The sequence below is a fragment of the Mustela putorius genome, unplaced genomic scaffold (assembly GCF_011764305.1).
Source record: "Mustela putorius furo isolate JIRA1106 unplaced genomic scaffold, ASM1176430v1.1 tig00000145_pilon_pilon_pilon, whole genome shotgun sequence".
In the NCBI taxonomy this organism is placed as follows: domain Eukaryota; kingdom Metazoa; phylum Chordata; class Mammalia; order Carnivora; family Mustelidae; genus Mustela; species Mustela putorius.
This window is the reverse complement of record NW_025421294.1, coordinates 19,350,378-19,371,113: the sequence shown is the minus strand read 5'-3', so window position 1 is coordinate 19,371,113 and position 20,736 is coordinate 19,350,378. Positions and strand designations below refer to the sequence as shown.

General features: G+C 44.4%; 1 protein-coding gene across 5 annotated transcripts in view; it reads right to left on the bottom strand.

Moving 5' to 3' along the window:
* Positions 1 to 2,787: 2,787 nt before the first annotated feature.
* Positions 2,788 to 20,736, bottom strand: part of FGF1 (fibroblast growth factor 1) — a 99,140-nt gene continuing 81,191 nt past the window's right edge. For all 5 annotated transcript variants that reach the window (XM_004744724.3, XM_004744723.3, XM_013052293.2 and 2 more), the window contains 2 exons: positions 10,692 to 10,795; positions 2,788 to 6,086 (listed from right to left, as the gene is read on the bottom strand). In XM_004744724.3, the coding sequence (XP_004744781.1) occupies positions 5,892 to 6,086; positions 10,692 to 10,795 (299 nt within the window). In that variant the 3' untranslated portion in view covers positions 2,788 to 5,891. The remainder of the gene's footprint in view (positions 6,087 to 10,691; positions 10,796 to 20,736) is intronic.

Genomic DNA, 20,736 nt, shown 5'->3' with positions numbered 1-20,736 from the left:
GAGGAGCACATCAAGGACATGGTAAGGTATTGCTTGTTTACATAATAAAATAGACACCAGTGTTTAGCTGCTGAATGTGTAAATGTAGCCTGTGTGATAGTGGGTAGCTCAGAGGGAAGGAAGCAATTTAGGAAATACCTCCTTCCCACATCACACACATTCTCAGAGCCATCAGAAGACCCCAAAACTAGGCCCTACAGTACATGCATTTTATAAAGCAAACCTACCCTCCAGCTTCAGGCTGTGTATGACCTGGTTTCTCTTTTTAATTTTCTAACTGGGGTGGAAAGCTAACAGTGTAGTATGTCATGGTCAATATGTCAACCACAGAGTGGGTACAGTGTTACAGACAGATCCCGGTGGCCATTTTAGTGCATTTCCCCATAACTTGAGAGAATGTTCGATGGATCACTGGGGTTCTGAGTGCCCTGTGTCAGATCCCCACATCTCAGGCTTGGAGTTCTCTGACTGGGTTTTAGAGTAAATTTTATGTACAGTAGCAAGGGAGTTTCTTTCTGGGGCTGGAGGACAGGTCTGAGGAGTGGAGTGGGAAGGTGTGCCAGTTTTCATAAGCCATTATTGCAATTTTAATGGTTGTCAAACAAATGCCTAATGATTTTGAAAAAGAGAAGTTACAAGTCCCATGGCTAGGTTGGGCTTAAGTATTCCTATATTGCACTACAGCTCCTTACAGATCATTTCTGTTAATTTGTACAAGTGCACATGAAGGCACGTCTTCGAGGTATCACTATCACCGTATACCTCAATATAATGGCGACCCAAGGGTATTTAGGGTTAGGATTCTCCTCCCCTCCCCATCCCTTGGCAGCTAGGATATCACTCAGATAACGTGGAAGGCTGTGACTTCAGTTACGCTTTTCCCTTTTGCTGTCAAGTTCACCCATAAGAAGCTGATTCTCAGCCAGCCTAACCCTCCGAAACATTTAGGGTGTAGAGTTACTTTTTTTTAGTTGGTTCAGCCAAGATGAAAATTTTCGAATCCCTGTATAAGATGCATTCCAGTAGCAGTGGTGTTTATCTTGTCACTGAATTATGGTAGGAAGATAAGAGGGTCATTGTCAGAAAGTGATGGAGGCGGGGGAGGATGCTCAGAGACCCTGGGTGTCTCACCTTTTCCTACTGGGTGTCTACTTTTCAAGTCTTGTTTAGAAATAGTTATAAATTAAGAGTTTGGGGATGGGGGAGTGAGAGGGAGGAATGAAGTGAAGACAGTGGGAGTTAGGGAGGCAATGCCCTCGGGCTCCACAGTGATGAGGGTTTCAAAGGATGGAGGGGGCCAATGTCCTCTGGGCCCTTCCATCAGAAATCTGCTAAAAACATTGGAGGCTTTGCAAACAAGCGGTGGTTGCCTGTGGGATCTGCATCATTACATTCATTATGCATGATTAGTAGCAAACCAACTAAAAGAATTCACCAAGCCCTCAGAACAGATGGTTCCTGGGTAACAGGATGTCCCCTTGTCTTTGAACAAACTGTGTCTTTGAAAATACTAAAGTCATAATACAGGATCCCTCATTGGGTTTCTTCATCTTTGGGAAGAAGACCAGTTGCTTTGAGCTAGTGTTTTTCAAAAAATTGTGGTTGTAACCTATTAATGTTGTGACCCAATTTAATGGATCTTTGACCAGCATTTTTAAATGGACTGTAATGGAAAAAATGCATTGTCTGTGTATAGCTTTCGGCTGTTTTTGTTTTAGTTGTGTGTGTATACATATGTATGTGCTGGGTTGTGATAGAAAATGTAGTTCTTACTGTGGATCAAGCTCCAAAGAGTAGGAAAATATTGGGTTTAGGTGACTTTAAATGGAAAAGGAGTGATTGATGGTGGTGTGTATTTGGTAGAGTGGACAAACACTGCCCAGCCATTATTAATAGGTACATCTGCTTGTGTGAGTGAGTGAGTGTGTGTGTGTGTGTGTGTGTGTGTGTGAATGTTTGTGTGTGTGATCTGATTCTGTCTAGGAAACAGTATGCTTTCTCCTAAGAATAAGAAGTCCTAGATTTAGGGGAGCCTAAGTGGCTCAGTTGGTTAATGCCTGACTTTAACTCAGGTCATAATCTCAGGGTCCTGGGATCAAGCCCCCTTGTTAGGACTTCTTGCTCAGTTGGGAATCTGCTTGTTTTTCTCCCTCTCACTCTGCTCTTTCCCCTATTCATGCTCTCTATGCAAATAAATAAATAAAATAAATAATAAGCAAATAAATGATTAAAAATAAATAAATAAATTAAAAGAAGTCCTAAGATTGAGAAGTTTATTTAAAGAGATGCTGCTTAGTATGAAAATAATTTCAGAAAATCTGATGGGCAAACTTAATATCCTTTGTTAGGCCCTTGAGATGAAAGAGATGCACCCTTTGCCATTGACTGCAAGTTGTAAGTCCTTAATTTTTTTTTTTTCGGGTCATAGAACATTTGCCTCAGCACAAGATGGTCAACTGTATGATAGTAGCATAAATTTTCATAATTTTTACTTTGAAGAAAAAATATCAGTTGACTTAGTTATTATACTTGGCTATTCAGGGGGCAAATCCCTTGAATGTACTTCCTTAATGGATACCTAGAAGAACACTAATATTGCCTTAGGTTTCCAAACAAAATGAAAAAGGTTTCTACCTTAGCTTTCCTGTCAGCTTTTAAGGTATCCTCTGGTGACAAGCTGTGTCTAGAAAACACAGCAGTCATACCTGTCAGGTGCACGGGGGACGATGGGGGAGACCTTCCACAGGAACAGGAGACTGTGTTGTTTTAAAACTCAGAGAGACATTATCACCTTTTAGTGGAACATTTATTAAGACTTGTAAGGTGCCAAAAAAAAAAAGAGCAACAGTGATGTAAAATGATAGATGTCTTCTTCATCAGAGGTCTGCTTTGTAGCCCATGGGCTCCGTTGGTTTAGGTAGTACGTTCCCCAAGGCTGAGGAGTTGGGCTCCGTCACTTCTGACACAAAGCAAGGACCTTGATCTTCAGGACCACTTGATGCTCTAGTCAGGTTTTGATAAGTCCACACTGTTGGCTGGAGGAGGCTCTGATTATCATCCCTCCCAAGGAAACAGATCAATAACCACCTCCATGTTGGGAACAATCAAAAGCATAAATGCTCCTGATGCTTCATACAGATTGTCAGGCAATTCTTAACAGTTGGCCTGAGAATGAATCCAAACGAGAGGCATGTGACAAGCAGATGGCTACGTGACTTGCTCAAGGAAGAGAGAGAACACAACAGCAATGCTCCATGTTTAAGGAACTAGAGCATGTTTCTTGTGGCAGGGCATCTGACAAACCACCCTCCCCCCCACCCCCGCCCCAATAAGACCTGACAGGCTCTTTTCCTAATTTGAAAGCAGTGCCCCTGAAGCCGACGTGGTTCTATGGTTGAAAATAGTAGGTTTACCTCGCCATGTTCTCTGACACCTTGATAGGGGTTTATCTTACACTGGGTATTGCAAATTCTTCCAGAACCTGGGTTTCTGGGACTTGCTGATGGTTCAGCAGGAACCTATACAGTCTGCATTTTCACTTGACTGAAGTAAATGAATCCACAGTGTCTTTCATCATAAATATAATGCCCTGGGAGAGAGTACAGCAGTGAACCAGACAGACAAGTTTTCCAGGGGCTCCGGTACCCAGGACAGTGCCTGGCACACAGTAGACACAAAATACATATTCACTGAATGAATGCATGAATAATGACTGGGCGGAGGTTGTGGAGGCCACTGTAGTGTTTCTTCTAACTGCTTTGGATCTCTGAAACCACAGACTTCCGTCTCATCTGTTAGCAACATTTAATTTTTCTTGGCCAGTGTTATATTTGAATTTGATTCATTCACTAAAAATTATGGACCATTATAAATATCTTAGATTTCCTCTCTTGGTACCCTTTTCTGCCAGATCTTCAGAATAAGGAGATGTTAAAACACACTGCACGATCCCCATCTTGCCCGTAAGGATTTACTAAAATAACATAGAATTGTCTTATCCAAGTTACAAAAACAAAAAGTTCTGAATGCAGAATGATATTATGAACCATAGTGTGAACTTAGTTCAGTTCCTCAGTTGTACTGTTGCTTTGAACTTTCACAAGTTGTCTCCCCCCCATCATAAACATGACAATTCAGTTAGTAAAGAATTATTTTTCCATTAGTCATATCAGTTTCTTAGCTAATATTCTCAACAGTTTTTATCCACAGCTATATCTTTGCTTCAGAGTCCCCACTTTCAAAGGAAAATTGGTAATAGCACAATGAAAAACAAAGTACAATCTCTTTTTATAGGTAAATATAGTATAAGTAGTAGATAATTGAAGAACTTATACATCATAGCCTATTATTTTATTCTCAGTGGCTGAATGCTAATCAGTTAACTGCCTTTGAGCTCTATATTTTTTAATGTGACTAAAACATACAGTCTCACAGTAAATGTAAATGGCTTATTAAGGGCCTTTACATGGCAACAGTATCATATGTCAGAGATGAATGGTGTTTCTAATTTGCTAGCCACTTGGGTCAAGTTTACTTTAAGCAGGAAGCATATTTATACAAGTAATCGTAACACAAATGGTCTCTTGAGAAATGCTGTTGGTGAGGGTTTAACATTTTTGAAGTATGCTTTTGGATCTCTTCTAAATGGGTATTTTATAGCCACTGGGCCAAAGCGCCTTAAATCCATGATCCGTCGCACCAGTGTCACTGCTGCTGACGCTGCCTAAATGCTCAGGAAGTCTCGGGGTGTGTATGTTTCCAAGGGGGAGGCTAGAGAGGGTTGGGGCGTGAGCCACGTTCCTTTGCTTTAGCACTTTGCTACATAAAGTGGGGGTGGGGGAGAGGGCAGCAGCCCCTGCAGTCCCCAGGGCATGTTAGAAATACATACTGCACCCCAGACCCACTGCCCCCAGAATCTACACTCGATCCCAGTCCGCTTGTGATTTTTAAGTCTTGCCTGGGACCCCAGTTCCTCTGTTTTATGGGGACTGGGCACCAGTCATGGTGTCCATCTCTCTTTCCTCCTCACTTCTGGAATCTACCTCTTTCTAGGAAAGCATCCCCTCAGCCCACATTTCTTTTCTTGCTCAGCACTCCCACACTCCAGACCCAAATGAATTTACCAACATTGGATGTTTTTGCTTTTATCAAGAGCCCACTTCTTATGCTACCTGTCTGACATCATCCTGGGGCTTCCTGCTCCCAAATAATCTTGGGAAAGTCAAGGCATTGTAAGGACTTCCAAAGCTATGGATGTGTTCTGCTTTCTTGTGACTAAGCCTCCCATTCTTTGTTAATTCTGCATTGATAGCCCATCCTCCTAAGCTGTCCACCAGAACCCAATCTCCCTTTGCCATTTTAGTCCCTTCTCTTTGGGGCGGGGGGTTGATTTCTTTGTCCCAGTTTCCACTCATGGAACACTGCCTTCCCCTAACCTAGTCATAAACTTCTCTGTTAATATATGTGGGGTACTGAAAGGACGAAAGGGCATCATACGAGATGTTTGGGGGAATCACCAACAGAGTTTAGAGGGAATTGTATGCAGTTACTAATCTCCCACATGGCAGGCCCCTGAACACACTTCATTGGCCACACTTTTGCTTTGAGAGGCTCAGCCTACAGCAGGTGCCCGGAGGCAACTGGACATCCACACACCCAGACTGACCAGCCAGTTGGCCTCTAGAAGCAATTTGATCCCTCTGCTCCAAACTGCACTGGGCTAAGAGGCTCTACAGAAAGTGAACGGGGCATTTAGAAGCGCATTGCTTACAGATTTAGGCTCTGTGGGCCAGGGGTTAGTGCAGCCAATGGTCAAGGGAGCAATCTGGGGTCAGTTGGGTGAGGATCCCCTCAGCCTCCTCTGGAGTGGTCGGCACCCAGAAGAGATTTCTTTAATCAGAGGAGACTGGCAGGGGGAGAAACAGAATTGCTTTCTGGCCATAGTGAGTCCGAGGACCGCGTTTGCAGCTTCCGTTCTTCTTGAGACCTACAAACCAATTCTTCTCAGCGTGCTTCTTGGATGTGTAGGTGTTGTAATGGTTTTCCTCCAGCCTTTCCAGGAACAGACATTCCTCATTTGGTGTTTGCTAAAAAGATAAGACAGGAGAGAGGAGAATTATTAGTGACTGGTTTTCAGTGTGGTTTCTCTGTCTGCTAGCCACTGTGACCTGGGGCCAGTCTACGGAGTCTCTTAGTGCTTTGGTTTCTTTCTTAGGAAAAGCGAGATTATAATGGGACCTGTTTCTGAGGGAAGTGGTAATGGTAATGACTTAGAACAGAACCCAGCACCTAGTGAGCCTTCAAATTCATTTACTGTTTTTGCAAGTTCCCCTTCCTTCTGCTGTCCTCAGGACCCTGGAGTTCCCTGCTGGGGAGGTCCCAAATGACCAGCCATAGCACATCAAAAGCAGGGCTGAGCCTTTCATCTCTAAAGGCTGGCACATAGACATGGCCCTGAAAAATGGCCAAAATTGGTAAAACCAAACTGTGATGTGGTGGGGGTTTTTAAGTTTGGACTTGAAAAATAAATGACAACCTACTAATATTATTTTATATCCTAGCAACTTTCACTAACAATATCAGGATTTTTATGTTAACATTGTTTGGGATATAAACACTTGCACAAAATGTGTCTTAAGTATAAAACATTATTTTGTAACTTAAAGGTTTTAAAAACTGAACATAGCTTTATTTTTTCCTATGTATAAAAAATATCTACTCATACAAAGAATTGTCCTTTTTTTTGTCCTTTTTTTTAAAAAAAGAATTGTACTTTTAAAAATCACAACTTTACTTTAAAGAAGAAAGTAAAAAAAAAAAAAAAAACACCACCACCACCCCCAAGCCACCCACCCTGATATAAGGACTGCTAACAGTTGATGGAACATATTTTCACATATCTTTACGTATGTACACACGGAGGGACATAGATAAGGCCATATGGATAGAGACTGATGATGTTAGCAAAATGGCATGCTATCCCTGCTTTTAAAAGGAAGTGGAGGGGGGGCGCCTGGCTGGCTCAGTGGGTTAAGCCTCTGCCTTCGGCTCAGGTCATGATCTCAGGGTCCTGGGATCGAGTCCCGCATAGGGCTCTCTGCTCAGCAGGGAGCCTGCTTCCTCTTCTCTGCCTGCCTCTCTGCCTGCTTGTGATCTCTTGTCTGTCAAATAAATAAATAAAATCTTTTTAAAAAAAAAATAAAAGGAAGTGGGAAAGAAACTGATGAAAACATTCAATCTCGGGGCGCCTGGGTGGCTCAGTGGGTTAAGCCTCTACCTTCGGCTCAGGTCATGATCCCAGGGGCCTGGGATCGAGTCCCGCATAGGGCTCTCTGCTCAGCAGGGAGCCTGCTTCTCCTCATCTCTCTCTCTGTCTGTCTCTCTGCCTATTTGTGATCTCTCTCTCTGTCAAATAAATAAATAAAATCTTTAAAAAAAAAAAAAAAAGAAAACATTCAATCTCACAAGAAAATGCAAGTTAAAAACAATATAACAGGTTGGCTATAATATCTGCAAAGAACAAAAAAATTTGCGATGCTTGGTATTGTGAGAGCATAGGACATAGGCACTTCTGTGCACTGTTGGTGAGATAAATTGGTGTCAATTTTCTCAGGGTAGTCTGGCAATATGTATTACCTTTGACCCAGCAATTTCATTTGTAGCATTGAGCCCTAGGAGATAGTTGAGCAAGTATAAAATGGTATTTTCAAGGATGGTCTTTGCAGTACCAGGTATAATGGGAACACACTCGAAGCAATCTACATCTTTATGGAAAGGTGATTGGTGAAGTGGCTAGGGGCGCACCCATGCAATGGAATCCAGTGCAGTTGCCAATTTATTAATAAGGAAAGATCACTAGGATATATTAAATAGTTCAGTTACTTGAAAAATAGCTACCAACAATTACTGTTTTATTTGGAATTCATCTGCTAGAAAGTGGTAAGAAGGACCCCAGGCGTTTGGCTTCCTATTTCATCAGGATTTTCTAATACATTTGTTATACTTGAAGATAAAATACTTAGGCTGTATATCAACTTTGTGCCAGTTCCTAGTCACGTGATCTCAGTATCATCTCTTCACTCACAGTGGTGGGTGATGCCCTTCCTGGTGGTTTCCAGTCTTGTTGTTCATCATTCTTTATTCATGGGCATGTTTGTGTATGTAGCTGTAAGCCTCACTGAGGGAAGAGGTGGAAACTTGTCAGCCTTGCATCTACCCAGCTGACGCAGAGTCTTGTGAAGGATAGGTGCTCTCCAGCTAGGTGGTGACTTTCGTTTGCTTCTTGAGAGTGTGGAAAGGAGTCCATAAAGTTCCCTTTGGTTTGTAAGGAACTCTGGAACAGGAAGTCTCCTGCTCCTTATTCATTTGTAGTCTAGTGGAGTGACATCTGGATGAGACACTTTGGATCCTTTTAGAACAAGATAGGAAATAAGGGTAATATCTGACAGGGTGACTCTTGCTATCTCTGCAGGAACTTATCCAGACATTAGTGTTCGATGCATATTGTCAGGTGTGGGAGGGGGTGGGCAGTGGTGGACCTGCGTGGGTTGCTCACTCCCGTATAGGGAGGGTCCCCCATTACACCCCTTAGTGGGCGTCAGGCCTGTGTTCTGTGACGAAGCTGAGGACAGCCACGTCCCTCACCTGACGTCTGTGTTACACTAGAGCAGTTGACACACACACAGCGGCTGAGTCACAGGCTGAGTCAGCAGGCCACATCAGGGAACTTCTTCTGTCCCTCCACCAGGATTTGTCAGTAGTTGTTATGCATTTGGTGCAATGCCAAGGGCCTGGCGATTAACAGTTGATTCATAACTATTTTTAAGATGATTTTTTAAATATTTAGCTCTCTTTTTCCCCCACTATATGGGTGGCATAGGCCTACTGTAGAAAATCTGGATAAGACAGGCATTCACATATTATAACATTGGATGGTTATCACCCCTAGAGATAACTATATTAATATTTTGATATATAGTCTTTCAAACTTATTTTCTAAAATAACATATCCTTTCCCCAAACATAAAAATTTGTACCAGGGTGGATTAACACCTAAAACTGGTTGGACATGTGAGGCAGAGCTCGGAGATATTTTAGAACTTATCATTATTGGTGGAGAAATATATAAATTATCAGATATAATATATTAAGATTACCCTCTGAATATTTCAGGGGAAGTATAGGGATGGCCAGGACTATGGTGGGAGCCTAGAGGAAATTGGATTTGGGGATGCTCCCTCAGTATTTTTATACAAGTAAAAGATGGTTATATTAAATGACAAAACAGATTTAAAAGAGGAAAAGCCAAAAACTATAAATATAACCTGGAAAATAATGAGAATAAGGGATTTATAAACTTATTATTCGTCTTCTAGCTCTCACTGATGGGGCACCTTACACGTGTCGGCAACATCAGTGGGTGGGTTCTGTGCACTCTTTCTCAGACCCCTCTTAATGCCTCTATGTGACAGTCACCACCCATTACTAGCCTCATTTTAGACAAGGCTCAGAGGAGGCAAGTAACTTGCCAAAGTTGCAGAAAATTTTCAGTTTTGAGTCTGAGATTCAGTGATTGATCGGTTGATTGATTTTATCACCAAGAAGAAAAACCACCTTAAAAAAAAAAATCTGCTTTCTATGTAGCAGTTACTGCCTATCTCCAAACCCTTTTAAATGGCCCCATTTGATCCATATTTCGGTGAACAGCCTACAGGAGGTTGCTCATTGCTCTGACAGTGTCGTCTCCTGACCCCTAGCAGGTGGCATGAGAAACCAAACTGTGTTCACATTCCGAACCCTGCCTGAAGTTACAGCTTCAAGAGGCAGTCTTCTGTACCCACTGCCCCTTGGCAGTTTGATGTAAGTTAAAGAGAGGTTCAGACCGAAACCCCCTACTAGCTGCCTTTTTGTAGACATCTTCTTCATAAATGGGAAGAAAGGGGTTTGGCCAAGCCTCAATGATCAATTGTTAAGATATAGAGAAAGGATCATTGAAATGCGGAAATAGTTTCAAACCTTGCGCCCACTGGCTTTAGTTCTCTTTCCATTTAAATCTTCTACCAGAGATACCAACAGGGGCAAAATTACACTGTTTCTTTTCTTTTCTCCCTAAGACCAATACATATACTGAGTCAAACCCGTGTAAAGCAAGGAGAGGGTCAGAGCAGAAGATGTGGAAGATTTTTAGCTCCTGAATAAACTCTGAGACCTTGCTTCTCAAGGACAGGCATGTGGCTCATTCATCATCACATCCCTTCAGGCCTTAGATATGGGAGCCACTTGCTAAATATTTGTTGGATGACAAGTTGCACGCTGGAGTCTAGGCTCTACAGTTTTTGTGAGAAGCGTAGAGAACACACAGCCTATGGTGTTGCTCCAGAAACATTGTGGGAATGAATGAATACAGTGGGAATAGGTATTCTGAAATGACTGACTGAGGAGTTACTGAAATTTCAATCAATGTCTCCTCTGTGTCCAGGCGATAGTATGTTTGAGTATTTTGAGAGAGCACCACAAGAAACTCTTTCATGCCTGCACCTAAAATAAGGCAGGGTAGAGGGTGGGAATCCTGCTGGAAAAAACAACAAGCAGAGACTAATTGTTGCTTTCTAGTTTGCATCACTCAACGTAACACGATTTCTGGAAACCTCAAACCTTGGCCGTGTCCGGAAGCATGTCAGCCTCATACTTACTGAGCCGTACAAAAGCCCATCGGTGTCCATGGCCAAGTACTGGCCAGTCTCGGTACTCTTTATGTACACCTCCCCCACGCTTTCCGCACTGAGCTGCAGCTGAACTGAAACAAAAATAACATGAGCAAAAGTAAATAAACACTAAACCTTTGCCGATAGGGCCTGGCGGCCAGGACAGTTAGCCATGGAAAATTCTGCTCATTCATTTCTCAGTGCCCTCAAGGATGAGCCTCACAGTAATCAAAACATAGAAATACAGTTCCTTTTTCTTTGCCCTCCAAAGAAAGCTGCCCTTTGGGAATGATCTTGAGAGAAGGAGAAATGATGATGGGCGTGCCTGCCATCCCCCTGTTGGTTACAGAATGACCCCTCACGCCCTTCCTCTGTCTCTATCCCCTCCTGGCGGGGAATCACCATAGGAGGAAGCGACGTTCGCTTCCCTGGGTGCTGCAGAGTGGGCAGCTGGCCAGCCTGACTGTGTTCCACTTTAATTAGCAACCTGCTTTGGGAGGGCTTTTTAGGGCCCCAACCTGTTCAGCATGGGAGCTTCTTGTGGACAGATTGTTATTTTTAAAAATCCCATAGCGTTTTTTTCCCAGACAGAGAGGTCCCAGGAAGTTGGACCGGTTAGTGCATCTGAAACTCAGGGAACACTCCCACTGTGAAGTTCAGTCAATGGCCAGCCTCTGTGGCAGCCCAGCTGGGACAGAGGCTGATGGGAACCCTGGCTTCTCATCGGGAAGACAAAGTGGGTGTCTGGAAATGCAGTGATGGGAGTGGTGGTTCTCGTCCTGGGGTGATGTTTGCCAGGTGACATCTGACCATGTCTGGGGACATTTTGGGCTCTGTTGGCTACAGTACAAATGGTACATCAAGGCCAGGGATGCTGTGACACGTTCTGCAATGCTTAGGACGGCCCCCACAACAAGGAATTATTGGGAAACTATGAGGCCAAGGCCAAGGACCTGAGTTCCTCTGAGTTAGACTCCCCATTTACACTGGTTAATACCCTACGGAGCCTTGCCCACTGCTGGACCACTACCTGGAGTATGGCAGCCATTCAATAATTCTTCATTTGTTCATTCTCTCCCAATGGCGCTCTCAAGGGGGAAGATCCTTTGATGGCTCACATTTGAGAAGCAAAATTAATTCTGGGCTCTCTAGATGATGTCTTTGGTGACTAGACTGTCAACCATCATGATGACTAGGGGTAAAAAATCTAGCTGAGGACCAGTGAGCAACCCGTTCTCCAGGAGGACAAGCTGGCCTCCCTAAGGGTCGGCTTAGTCAGAGGCTGGGAGGCAGGGTGGGCTGGAAGGAACACGGGGCTCTGGTTGGCAGCTGGAGACCCCTCATTGCTTTTCCTTGTTTTCCTGCTTTAGTTAATTTCTTTGAATAGGAAATACATTCACCTGTTTCAAACTTGGAAACCATGTAAGAGGAGACAGAGTGTCCCTTCTCTTGTCTCTGTCCGCCAGCCTCGCAGGTGCAACTGTTGGGGATACAGTGATAAACAGGACAGATGAGACCCTTGTCCTTCCTCCCAGAACACATTCTCTGGTGCTGGCGAGAGGCAGAGAGAAATGAGTAAACCCCTCCTAGATCTATTTTATGTGTACCCTTCTAGAGAGCTTTTATGCACATCTGGGAAATACATGTTATCCTTCCTGCTTTTTTAAATTTTTTAACACCAGTGGTATGATACACACACAACTGTGTACCTTGTTGTTTTGTTTGTTTGCTTAACAACCAACTAGAGATCTTGCCAGTTAAGCACTGAAAGAGTTAACCTAGTTCTATCAGCCAGCTGCTTCGTGTTCTACTACATGGCTGCGTGGCTGTACCATAATCATTTAACCGCTTCCTTATTAATATGTTTGTATTTTCCCATTTCCTTCTGTTTTCCTTATCTTCTGATTCATCCCAAGAGTGATACATAGTTACTCACCCTTACTGAAGATGTGGTTCTCTTGTCCTTGGATGTGTTTGCTACAGAGACTTGGGTCTCCCTTAGCTTCCTGTGGTCAGTGGAGTTTATCTAATTCACAGGAAGGAAACTGGAAGCCATTGATTTCCTTTCCCACGGGTCCTCCTGACTTGGGTTAGTCCAAGAGGGTAGTCATGAGAGAACAGGCAAGAAGGCCTCCATCATGATCTGGGCCTCCCCTCTAGCCTCACACCACACCACTTGCTCGCTCACTCAGACCGCCCCACCCATTTAACTCCCCCGACACGTCAGGCTCTCTCCCACCTCAGGATTCCTGCCCACGCTTGATGCTTTGTCTGGCACCTTCTTCCCCCTGATGTTGACACAGTTGGTTCTTCTTCTCCTCCGGGCCCCAGCCTAAATGCCCCCTCCTCAGAGAGGCCTTTCCCACCAAGGCCCCCACAAATGTCCCTGCCAGTGCCACCTGAGTTCCCCCATTGTCCTCTTTCTCAGCCTTTTGTTTCCTCTGTGGCACTTTATGCGGCAAACACCTATTTTTGTCACTTAGGGGTTTACTCCTTTTTTCTGCCTCCCCAGGAGAATGTGTACCTGGGGAAAGATCAGGGATCTTCTCTGTCTGGTTGCCCGTAGGTCTGCAGCCCCTCATGCTGGGCCTTGCCCACTGGCTCAGCCACGATAGATTTGTCTAATGGACAATGTTAGGCCAATATTTGCAGAGATGAACCTGCTGTCCATCATCAGTAAGCTGTGCACTTTGAATTGTGTCTCCAGTGATGCTTTGTGGAATGAAGTAAGAGGGACCGAGCTGAGCATTCCAGGGTCTCCCACCAGCCTGCTGGGTGACCTTGGCGAGGCTTCTTAACCTAGAGGCCACAGTCTTTTTATCAGTAACATGGCAAGCCTTTGTGTCTAGACTCTAAAGTTTTCCCCAGCGCTAAGTGTCTATGAAGCAGTAAATACCTTTCATAGCAATGCTGCATGCAACAGAATATTGTTCAGCCCTAAAAATGAACAGAGCACTACTATGTGCTACAGTGTGGATGAGCCTTGAAAACATGCTCAGTGCAAAAGCTGGTCCCAAAGGACCATGTATTGTATAGTTCTATTTAAGTGAAATGTCCAGAGTCGATGGACGCATAGAGACGGGACATAGATGAGTGGTAGCCAGGGCTGAGGAGGAAGGTGAGGAGAGCAAAGGGGGAATTCTGGCTGAGAGGTCCAGGATTTCTTTTGGAGGGGATGAAAACGTTCTAAAATTGATTGTGGAGATAGTCACAACTCTGTGAATATAGATATGTAAAAAACCCATCAAGTTGTACACCATAAGTGGGTTAATTCTATGATATATGAATAATACGTTGATAAAATTGGGGTTTTTTAGTACTTTGTGCTTTCATTGGCTCTTACGGTCTTCAGAGAAGTTTTGCATATATTTCTCTGCCATTTTCTCGGCATCATCCTGATGTTTAAGAGGGACCGAGGGAAGGCACTAACTATGTAGGGATCACCTACGCGTGCCAGGCGTCGTGCTAGTTTCTGTTTTGGTATAAACAGTATAAAATTAGAGTATGGGTTCCAGAATCAAACCACACGAATTCAAATTCTGGCTTGGCTGTGTATTAGCTGTGTGATCACTGGGCAAGTTATTTAGCTCTTGTTGCCTTATGCATGATGGTAGCACCTGCTTCGTGGAATTGTTTTGAGGATTCAACGATGTAATGCATAGAGAGGGCCCAGGACCATCACTGTCATTTCCACCGAGCAACCGTGACTCCATTGCTTTTCCCAGTGTTGTCTGGAGGAAGGTAGCAGTGACTTTGTCCTATAGGTGAGAAGACTGAAGCTCGCTGATGACATGTTTTACCCAACATTTAACATTGTGACCAGGGCCCAGCTCTGAGTATTCCAAGTATCCTGTGTTTTCTTCTCTGTAAGATAACACCTTGGGCTCCAGTGATGGGAAAGATGACTCCAAATCCAGCCAAATTCTCTTTTCTTGCACCCTTTTGTGTTCAAGGTCAGACAAGATGTACAAGATGGCAAATGGTCATCTAGTATCCCACTTGCAGCTCTTGGTTAGCTGCTGCAGTTTTAGGTTCACAGAAAAAATAAAGGGAAGGCAGTGATTTCCCCTATGTCCCCTGCTGTCACAAGCGTGCAGCCCCTATTATCAGCACCCCCATCACAGTGGTCCATGTGTTACAAGTGATGGACCTACACTGACACATCATTATCAGCAAGGAGTGTTTTTAAAAAGATTTTCATTTCCTAGCTCATTTCTGTTCTCTGCTTGTTTAGTCTCCATTCGTCTTTCTGGGGTAGGGGGCAGGTAGAGTCAACTTTGTTGTCTGTGGACTCCCATGTTGGCCACGCAAAGGCCTCACGGAGGTAACCATGAGCCAGAGCTGCTTGGCACAGGACTCGGTTCTCAGCCATGAGCCCCAATGCCAGGCTTGTTGCACTGGTGAGAGTTTGTCTCAAGAGTTTCCTCTGTAAATATTATTTCTCCAGGATGTCCAAGTTTCATAGCTCATTTTCACTGGATTTCTTTCTGGCTAAGTTTCCTAAACATATATCCTTTGCGAGCGGGCCTGGCAGGAAGGAGTAACACCCAACCGGGGCTGCTCGTGGAACCGACGAGGTGTCCGGCTCCCTCCAGTGACTTCATCCACTCTTCTCAACCTCCAGCCTCTGGCAGCTATTGCCCAGGAGGAGCGGAAAGGAGTGCGTGTGAGAAAGGGGTTCCAAAAGGGGAGGGGAAACCACACAGCCTGGCCCAGCGCCAGCTCCTCCCTCTCAGAACAGCACCAGGGTTTGGAAGCCACTCAGTCCACACACATTCCCTGCCCATCCATCCCTGGCGTGCTGAGAACCGCGCCCCGTGCCACACAGGGACCCCACGCTGGGAGCCGAGGGGGCTCAGACCTGTGATGGTAAATATGCCCACTTGAGAAACCCTGCTCATTTTTCAGCTAGAAGCAAACACAAGTGCAACACCTACAGCAAAAACTCTCTTTCTCTCTCGTATGTATTAAATAGTCTTATGATACATACACATATGTATTAGGTAGAATGAATATATATAGAGAGAGATTATATATATAATCTATATATGTGATATATAGATTATATATATATATTATATATAATCTTTCAAAGAAAGCAGAAAATAATGCAGAGTGAAAAAAGCAAATTGCAAAAGATTATAGTAAATCCTTGATGAAATCCTTTATAAAACACCAAACAGTGTGCATAGCTCATGAATATATAGGGAGTAAAATGAGAAAATGTGCCTTAGATTCAGAACAAATTCCTACAGTTGCTGCCCTGGGAAGGATGAGGAGAAGGGCTGAGTCTGCAGAGGGCAGTGGGAGGAGCCTCTCTTTTGTCCTAGCTCTTCATTTTGTTAAAGACACAACTCTGAGGCAAACCCAGTCACTGGGTGACCCTGGTTCAGTGTAGGTGATGGGGCTCTGGTGACCGTGGACTTCTCCTTTTTGGGGCCATCATGGTTGTATAAAGCTCAGCTCTTAGTCAATGGGCAAACACTCAGAGCTGGCCAAGGCTCCTGTTACTTGCTCTTGACCACTTGGGCTTGACCCAGGCCCCATGCAGACCCAAGCACAGGTGTCCATGAAGGTGAGTCTTCTTAGGGGGTGATGGAGCCAGGAAAGTTAATGAAGCAGGACAGGGATGAGGGGGCACTAGGGCTCCCCCGTTCTCTGCTCAGTTTCCTTTTCTATCGCCTTCCACCAGGTTAACCAACACCTGCACGAACAGAAAGAAGCAGCTTTTCTTTATCCTGAGCAGGAATTTAGGACTTCCTGTCTGAAGGTAGGAGGGTCCTTGGCTCTAATGTCCCTGGCATTCCCAGGATGAAAGGACAAGCAAATACTTTTTCAAAAATGAGACAAGTCAATTAGTCCATAGAGTACTTATTGTTCCACTTTCGACTTATCAGGAGAAATGGAAGCATTTTTTAATTAAACAACTTTTTAAAAAAATTCGTTGCTTTATTTTACGTATTTATTTTTTATTTCTTTGTTGTGGTTCCCCAGTTTGCCCAGCTCTGCCCCTGCCTGGGACTCCTGCCTTCTCCGCCCCCAGTCAGGCCTCTTCTCTGCCTCTCACCAGCAAATTTTTTAAAGGTACTCTAGCTAGACATCAGTTTCCTAGAGAAATTCAAATTTACAAAGCAGTATAAGATTTTTTATACACAGGCTATGTTTGCTTGGTGGGTTTGTGACCATGATGTGCCCAATAGAAACTGGAAAGCACAGAAGGCGGTGCTGGTCTAGGAATGTGTTCTTTATCAAAAGAAAAGATCAAGGTAATCTCCACCTTTGTGGATCGTGCTCCTCCCTGCCCCTTGCTTACACTTTGAATCCCTTCACGGGGCTTTTTGCTTGAAGGAGTGTACATAAAGGTGAACCCCGAGCTTTTGGGTAGACATGCCAGCCCCAAACTAGGCAGTCTAACCTGTTTTTCTGCCAGAGCTCTGCCTGTATCTCTGGTGTTCTCTTCTCCATGGTGCCTTCCATTAGCTCTTAGCAGTACTTTTATTCACAGGAAGATACATGATTCTTATTTCCAAGGACAGAAAGAAGGAAAAAGATGCCAAGAGCCTGCAGCTGCCAAGACAAAGTGAGCTTTGGGGTCCTGCACATGGTTCCCCACCCCAAGCCATGCTCACATCTTCCTCTTCTGCCCCTAGAAGTTTTTAAAGACAAGATATCAGCTGGTATGTTCTGAGCACAAATGAGTGCAGAGGTAGGTTCTGCTCTGGTATCATGCCCGTGGCCTTTAAGCCTACTTTCCACCTCTGCTCTCCAAAGAGAGGCCAAAAGAGATTACGTGCCTAGTTTATTCTGGGTCGGAGACTTCCCGTCCTTTGCCGTGTTTACCCAAAGTGAGGTCAGCCTCATTCAGAACTCGGTGAGGTTGTTTTATGTCAGTGGCATTTATAATTAAAGTGTAGCCACAAGCCGAGCTCCGTAAAACATTAGAGGAAGATGGAGAAGTTTAAAAAAAAAAAAAGTGAATTTGTGGAAAGAAAATTCCAGTGGTTTGGAATACATATGTGTATGAAAAAGACTTTTCTTAGAATTTGTAAAGGTGTCTGCTTCTGCTTTAGGGTCTGAAAAAAAGATCCCTGGAAAATTTCGATATAGTCCACAGACTATGTGATATTAAAAAAAAAAAGTCTTTGTAGAGATTTTCTAGATTTTTCTGCATAACAGATAAGGGGTAAGTGGGATGAAGGGCAGGGAGACCTCTGGCATCCTATCTCACCAAGGTGGGAACAGCCCGCAGGGGGTGGGGGAGCATTTCTGCCTGAAGACCGGCCCTGCTCACTGGCTTCTGCCAACAGGGCCCAGTTGTGCCCACCCTGGTGATCTGAAAAGCTGTCTTGACTTGCAGCACAAGCCGGTGGGGAGCCAAGTGTCCTTACCACAAGGTGCCGAGTCACAGTGGAGAAGAAACTGCAGACTGCATGGCCCCAAAACAAGGAGGTGGGAGGGATTTCACTTAAGAGGAGTCTGCCCTATATAAAGGACTGCAAAGTACCATTTCTCTGTCCAGTGAACTCCCTTAGTGCCTTTAGGATGTGGTTTGATTTATAAATATTTGATTGGCACACACTTTGCTCAGGAACCTTTCCATTTGTGCGGTGAGCAGTGCCAGTAATCCTGCTCCCCACACAGCCTCTTGTGTGCTTGGGGAGGCAAGGGGGTGTGGGTCACAGCAGAGGCTGCAGATCTGGGATGCTCGCAAACTTGTTCTCCAGTTACCATTCATGTGTTCGTCCCATTGAGGAACAAATCATGTCCCCTTTGGCCCGAGAGGAAGGTGCAGCAGGAAGGGCAGAATCGAACATGGAGCCCCTTCTTGCTCTGCCCACAACAGTTCGCTCTCTCTGCCAGAGAAGTTAGACAGGACAGGACTTGCTGGGCCTGGGCCCATTTTTCCTACATTCCAGGCCATGAGGGCTCCAAACCTAGATGGTCCTGGCAACACCGAGTTGAAGAGTAAGACTGAGTTCCATGAGCAAGGCTAACATTCATTTAACTTAACAGCCTACAGAGATCAGATGGTTACAGAAGAAGGTCAAGTTAGCCTAGAAGTGATGATGATGGTGAATAACATTTTTTGAGCACCTGCTATATGACGCTTTTAAGGTTCCTCCTTTACTGTGACATGGGAACTGTTTTCAAAATGAAGAAACAGAGGCCTGTGGGGAAGTAACTTCCTCAGGGGGACAAGGAACTAATGAACAGGGACCTGCACCTACACCTCTCTGATCTGCATGACAGGCTGTGTGAATCCAGCACTTTCTTCTTCCTTTTTTTTTTAAGATTTATTTATTTATTTTAGAGATCAAGAAAGAGAGAGCACAAGTAGCAGGGGCAGAGGAAAAGGGAGAGAGAATCTCAAGCAGACCCCGTACTGAGTGTGGAGCCTGACATAGGGCTCGATCTCACAACCCTGAGATCACAACCTGAGCTGAAACCAGGAGTCTGAATTGAAACAGAGTCAGACGCTTAACTGACTCCACCCAGGCACCCCTCCAGTATGCTTATTTAATCAGTTCTTGGGGGGAGACCACCATCATGGTATTGATGTCAGGGGTGGTAGTGGTATATGAAAAGAGTCAGAAGAGGAAACTTCCTTGGAAGCAGCAGCGATGGACCGCTTTCAACTTTCCCACTTACTGACTGATCACAGGCCCTATTAGCTCAGTGTCTGCAGAGTGATGATTATTCATAACTTTGTGAGATTATGGTTAAGTGGAAATGCAGGAATCTAACACAATACCTGGCATTTATCAGGTGCTCAATAGGTATTTACTGAATCTCTTGTTGAACTTGAATTCATCTGCCACCAATGCAATTCATTTACTCATCAAATTCGTATTTATTGGGTACTGTGCCAAGTGCCAGTCAATGGACTAGACACAGAATTGGATTGTTGAGCTCTAACAGACAAAGTCCCCATCCTCAGGGAGCCTAGTGGCGGCAAAAAGCATTAAATACTCACACAAGTGAGTGTGATTATAACTACAGGGAAATATGCATGGTACAAGAGGCACTCCTCAAATGTTCTGTGTCTGAAATGGAACTGGTCATCTTTCCCTGGGCCTGTTCCTCTTCCAGGATCCTCCCTCTCAAGGTGAGGCCACCATCTGCCCATGTCCCAAAGGAAAGCCATAGGCGTCTCCATGAATCTTCTTGCAACTTAACATCCATTGCCCTGTCTCGTGGTCTGCAGCTCTTGACTCTGATGTTGCCTGGCTTTCCTAGAATGGCGTTGTAACACATTGTCAAAGCCTGTATGGCTCATTGCCTCATTGAGGAGCTTTGGGAACGTTTTACTCAGGCCTACATTACAGTGGCCAGTGCACAAACATCTGTCATAGGTTTATACTACTCCAGGAGAGGCCTTGTGTTAGGTACTTGGAAACTTACTCTCCTGGAAGTAGGAAGAAGGTTAAGTTTTGAAAACACCCCAGTTTTGCCCAGGGCAGATCTGCTGGTTGCAGACAAAGAGAAGCCATGAGAAGAGTTATTTTTTGCTTTGTAGAGCTGGAAGACATGCAATTCTATTTGGAATGATTTATGTAGATTTATTTAATATTTGATTGGGTTTCATGTATATTCTTCCTGACGGAAGTCTTAGAGTATGGCTCTGTGCCTGTGACCACAATATCTAGTCATGCTCAAACTAATGATCTAGGAATAGAAACCATCCCCTTGCGGGACCGTGCTAATCAGTAAACCAAGGTCATCTACTCTCTCTGACCCTGCCCTGTCCAGATTGAGTCTGATTCAGAATAATCTGTGAAAATGAAGAGGGTGTGTGACAGTACCACCACTGGGCAGTAGAGGGCGACAGAAGTACACTCAACGTGTAGAGAGTCCTGTTGCCTGCCGGATCTTTTAAGACTTTTCAGCCTTTTCAGACACACAGAGCAGTGTTATTATTCCCATTCCCCAAGATGAGGAAGCTGAGTCTCAATATTATTCCCAAGGTTAGACAGCTGGGAACACTGGAGACATCTACATTTCTAGACAGGAGGGGTGATTGGAAGGGGCTTTG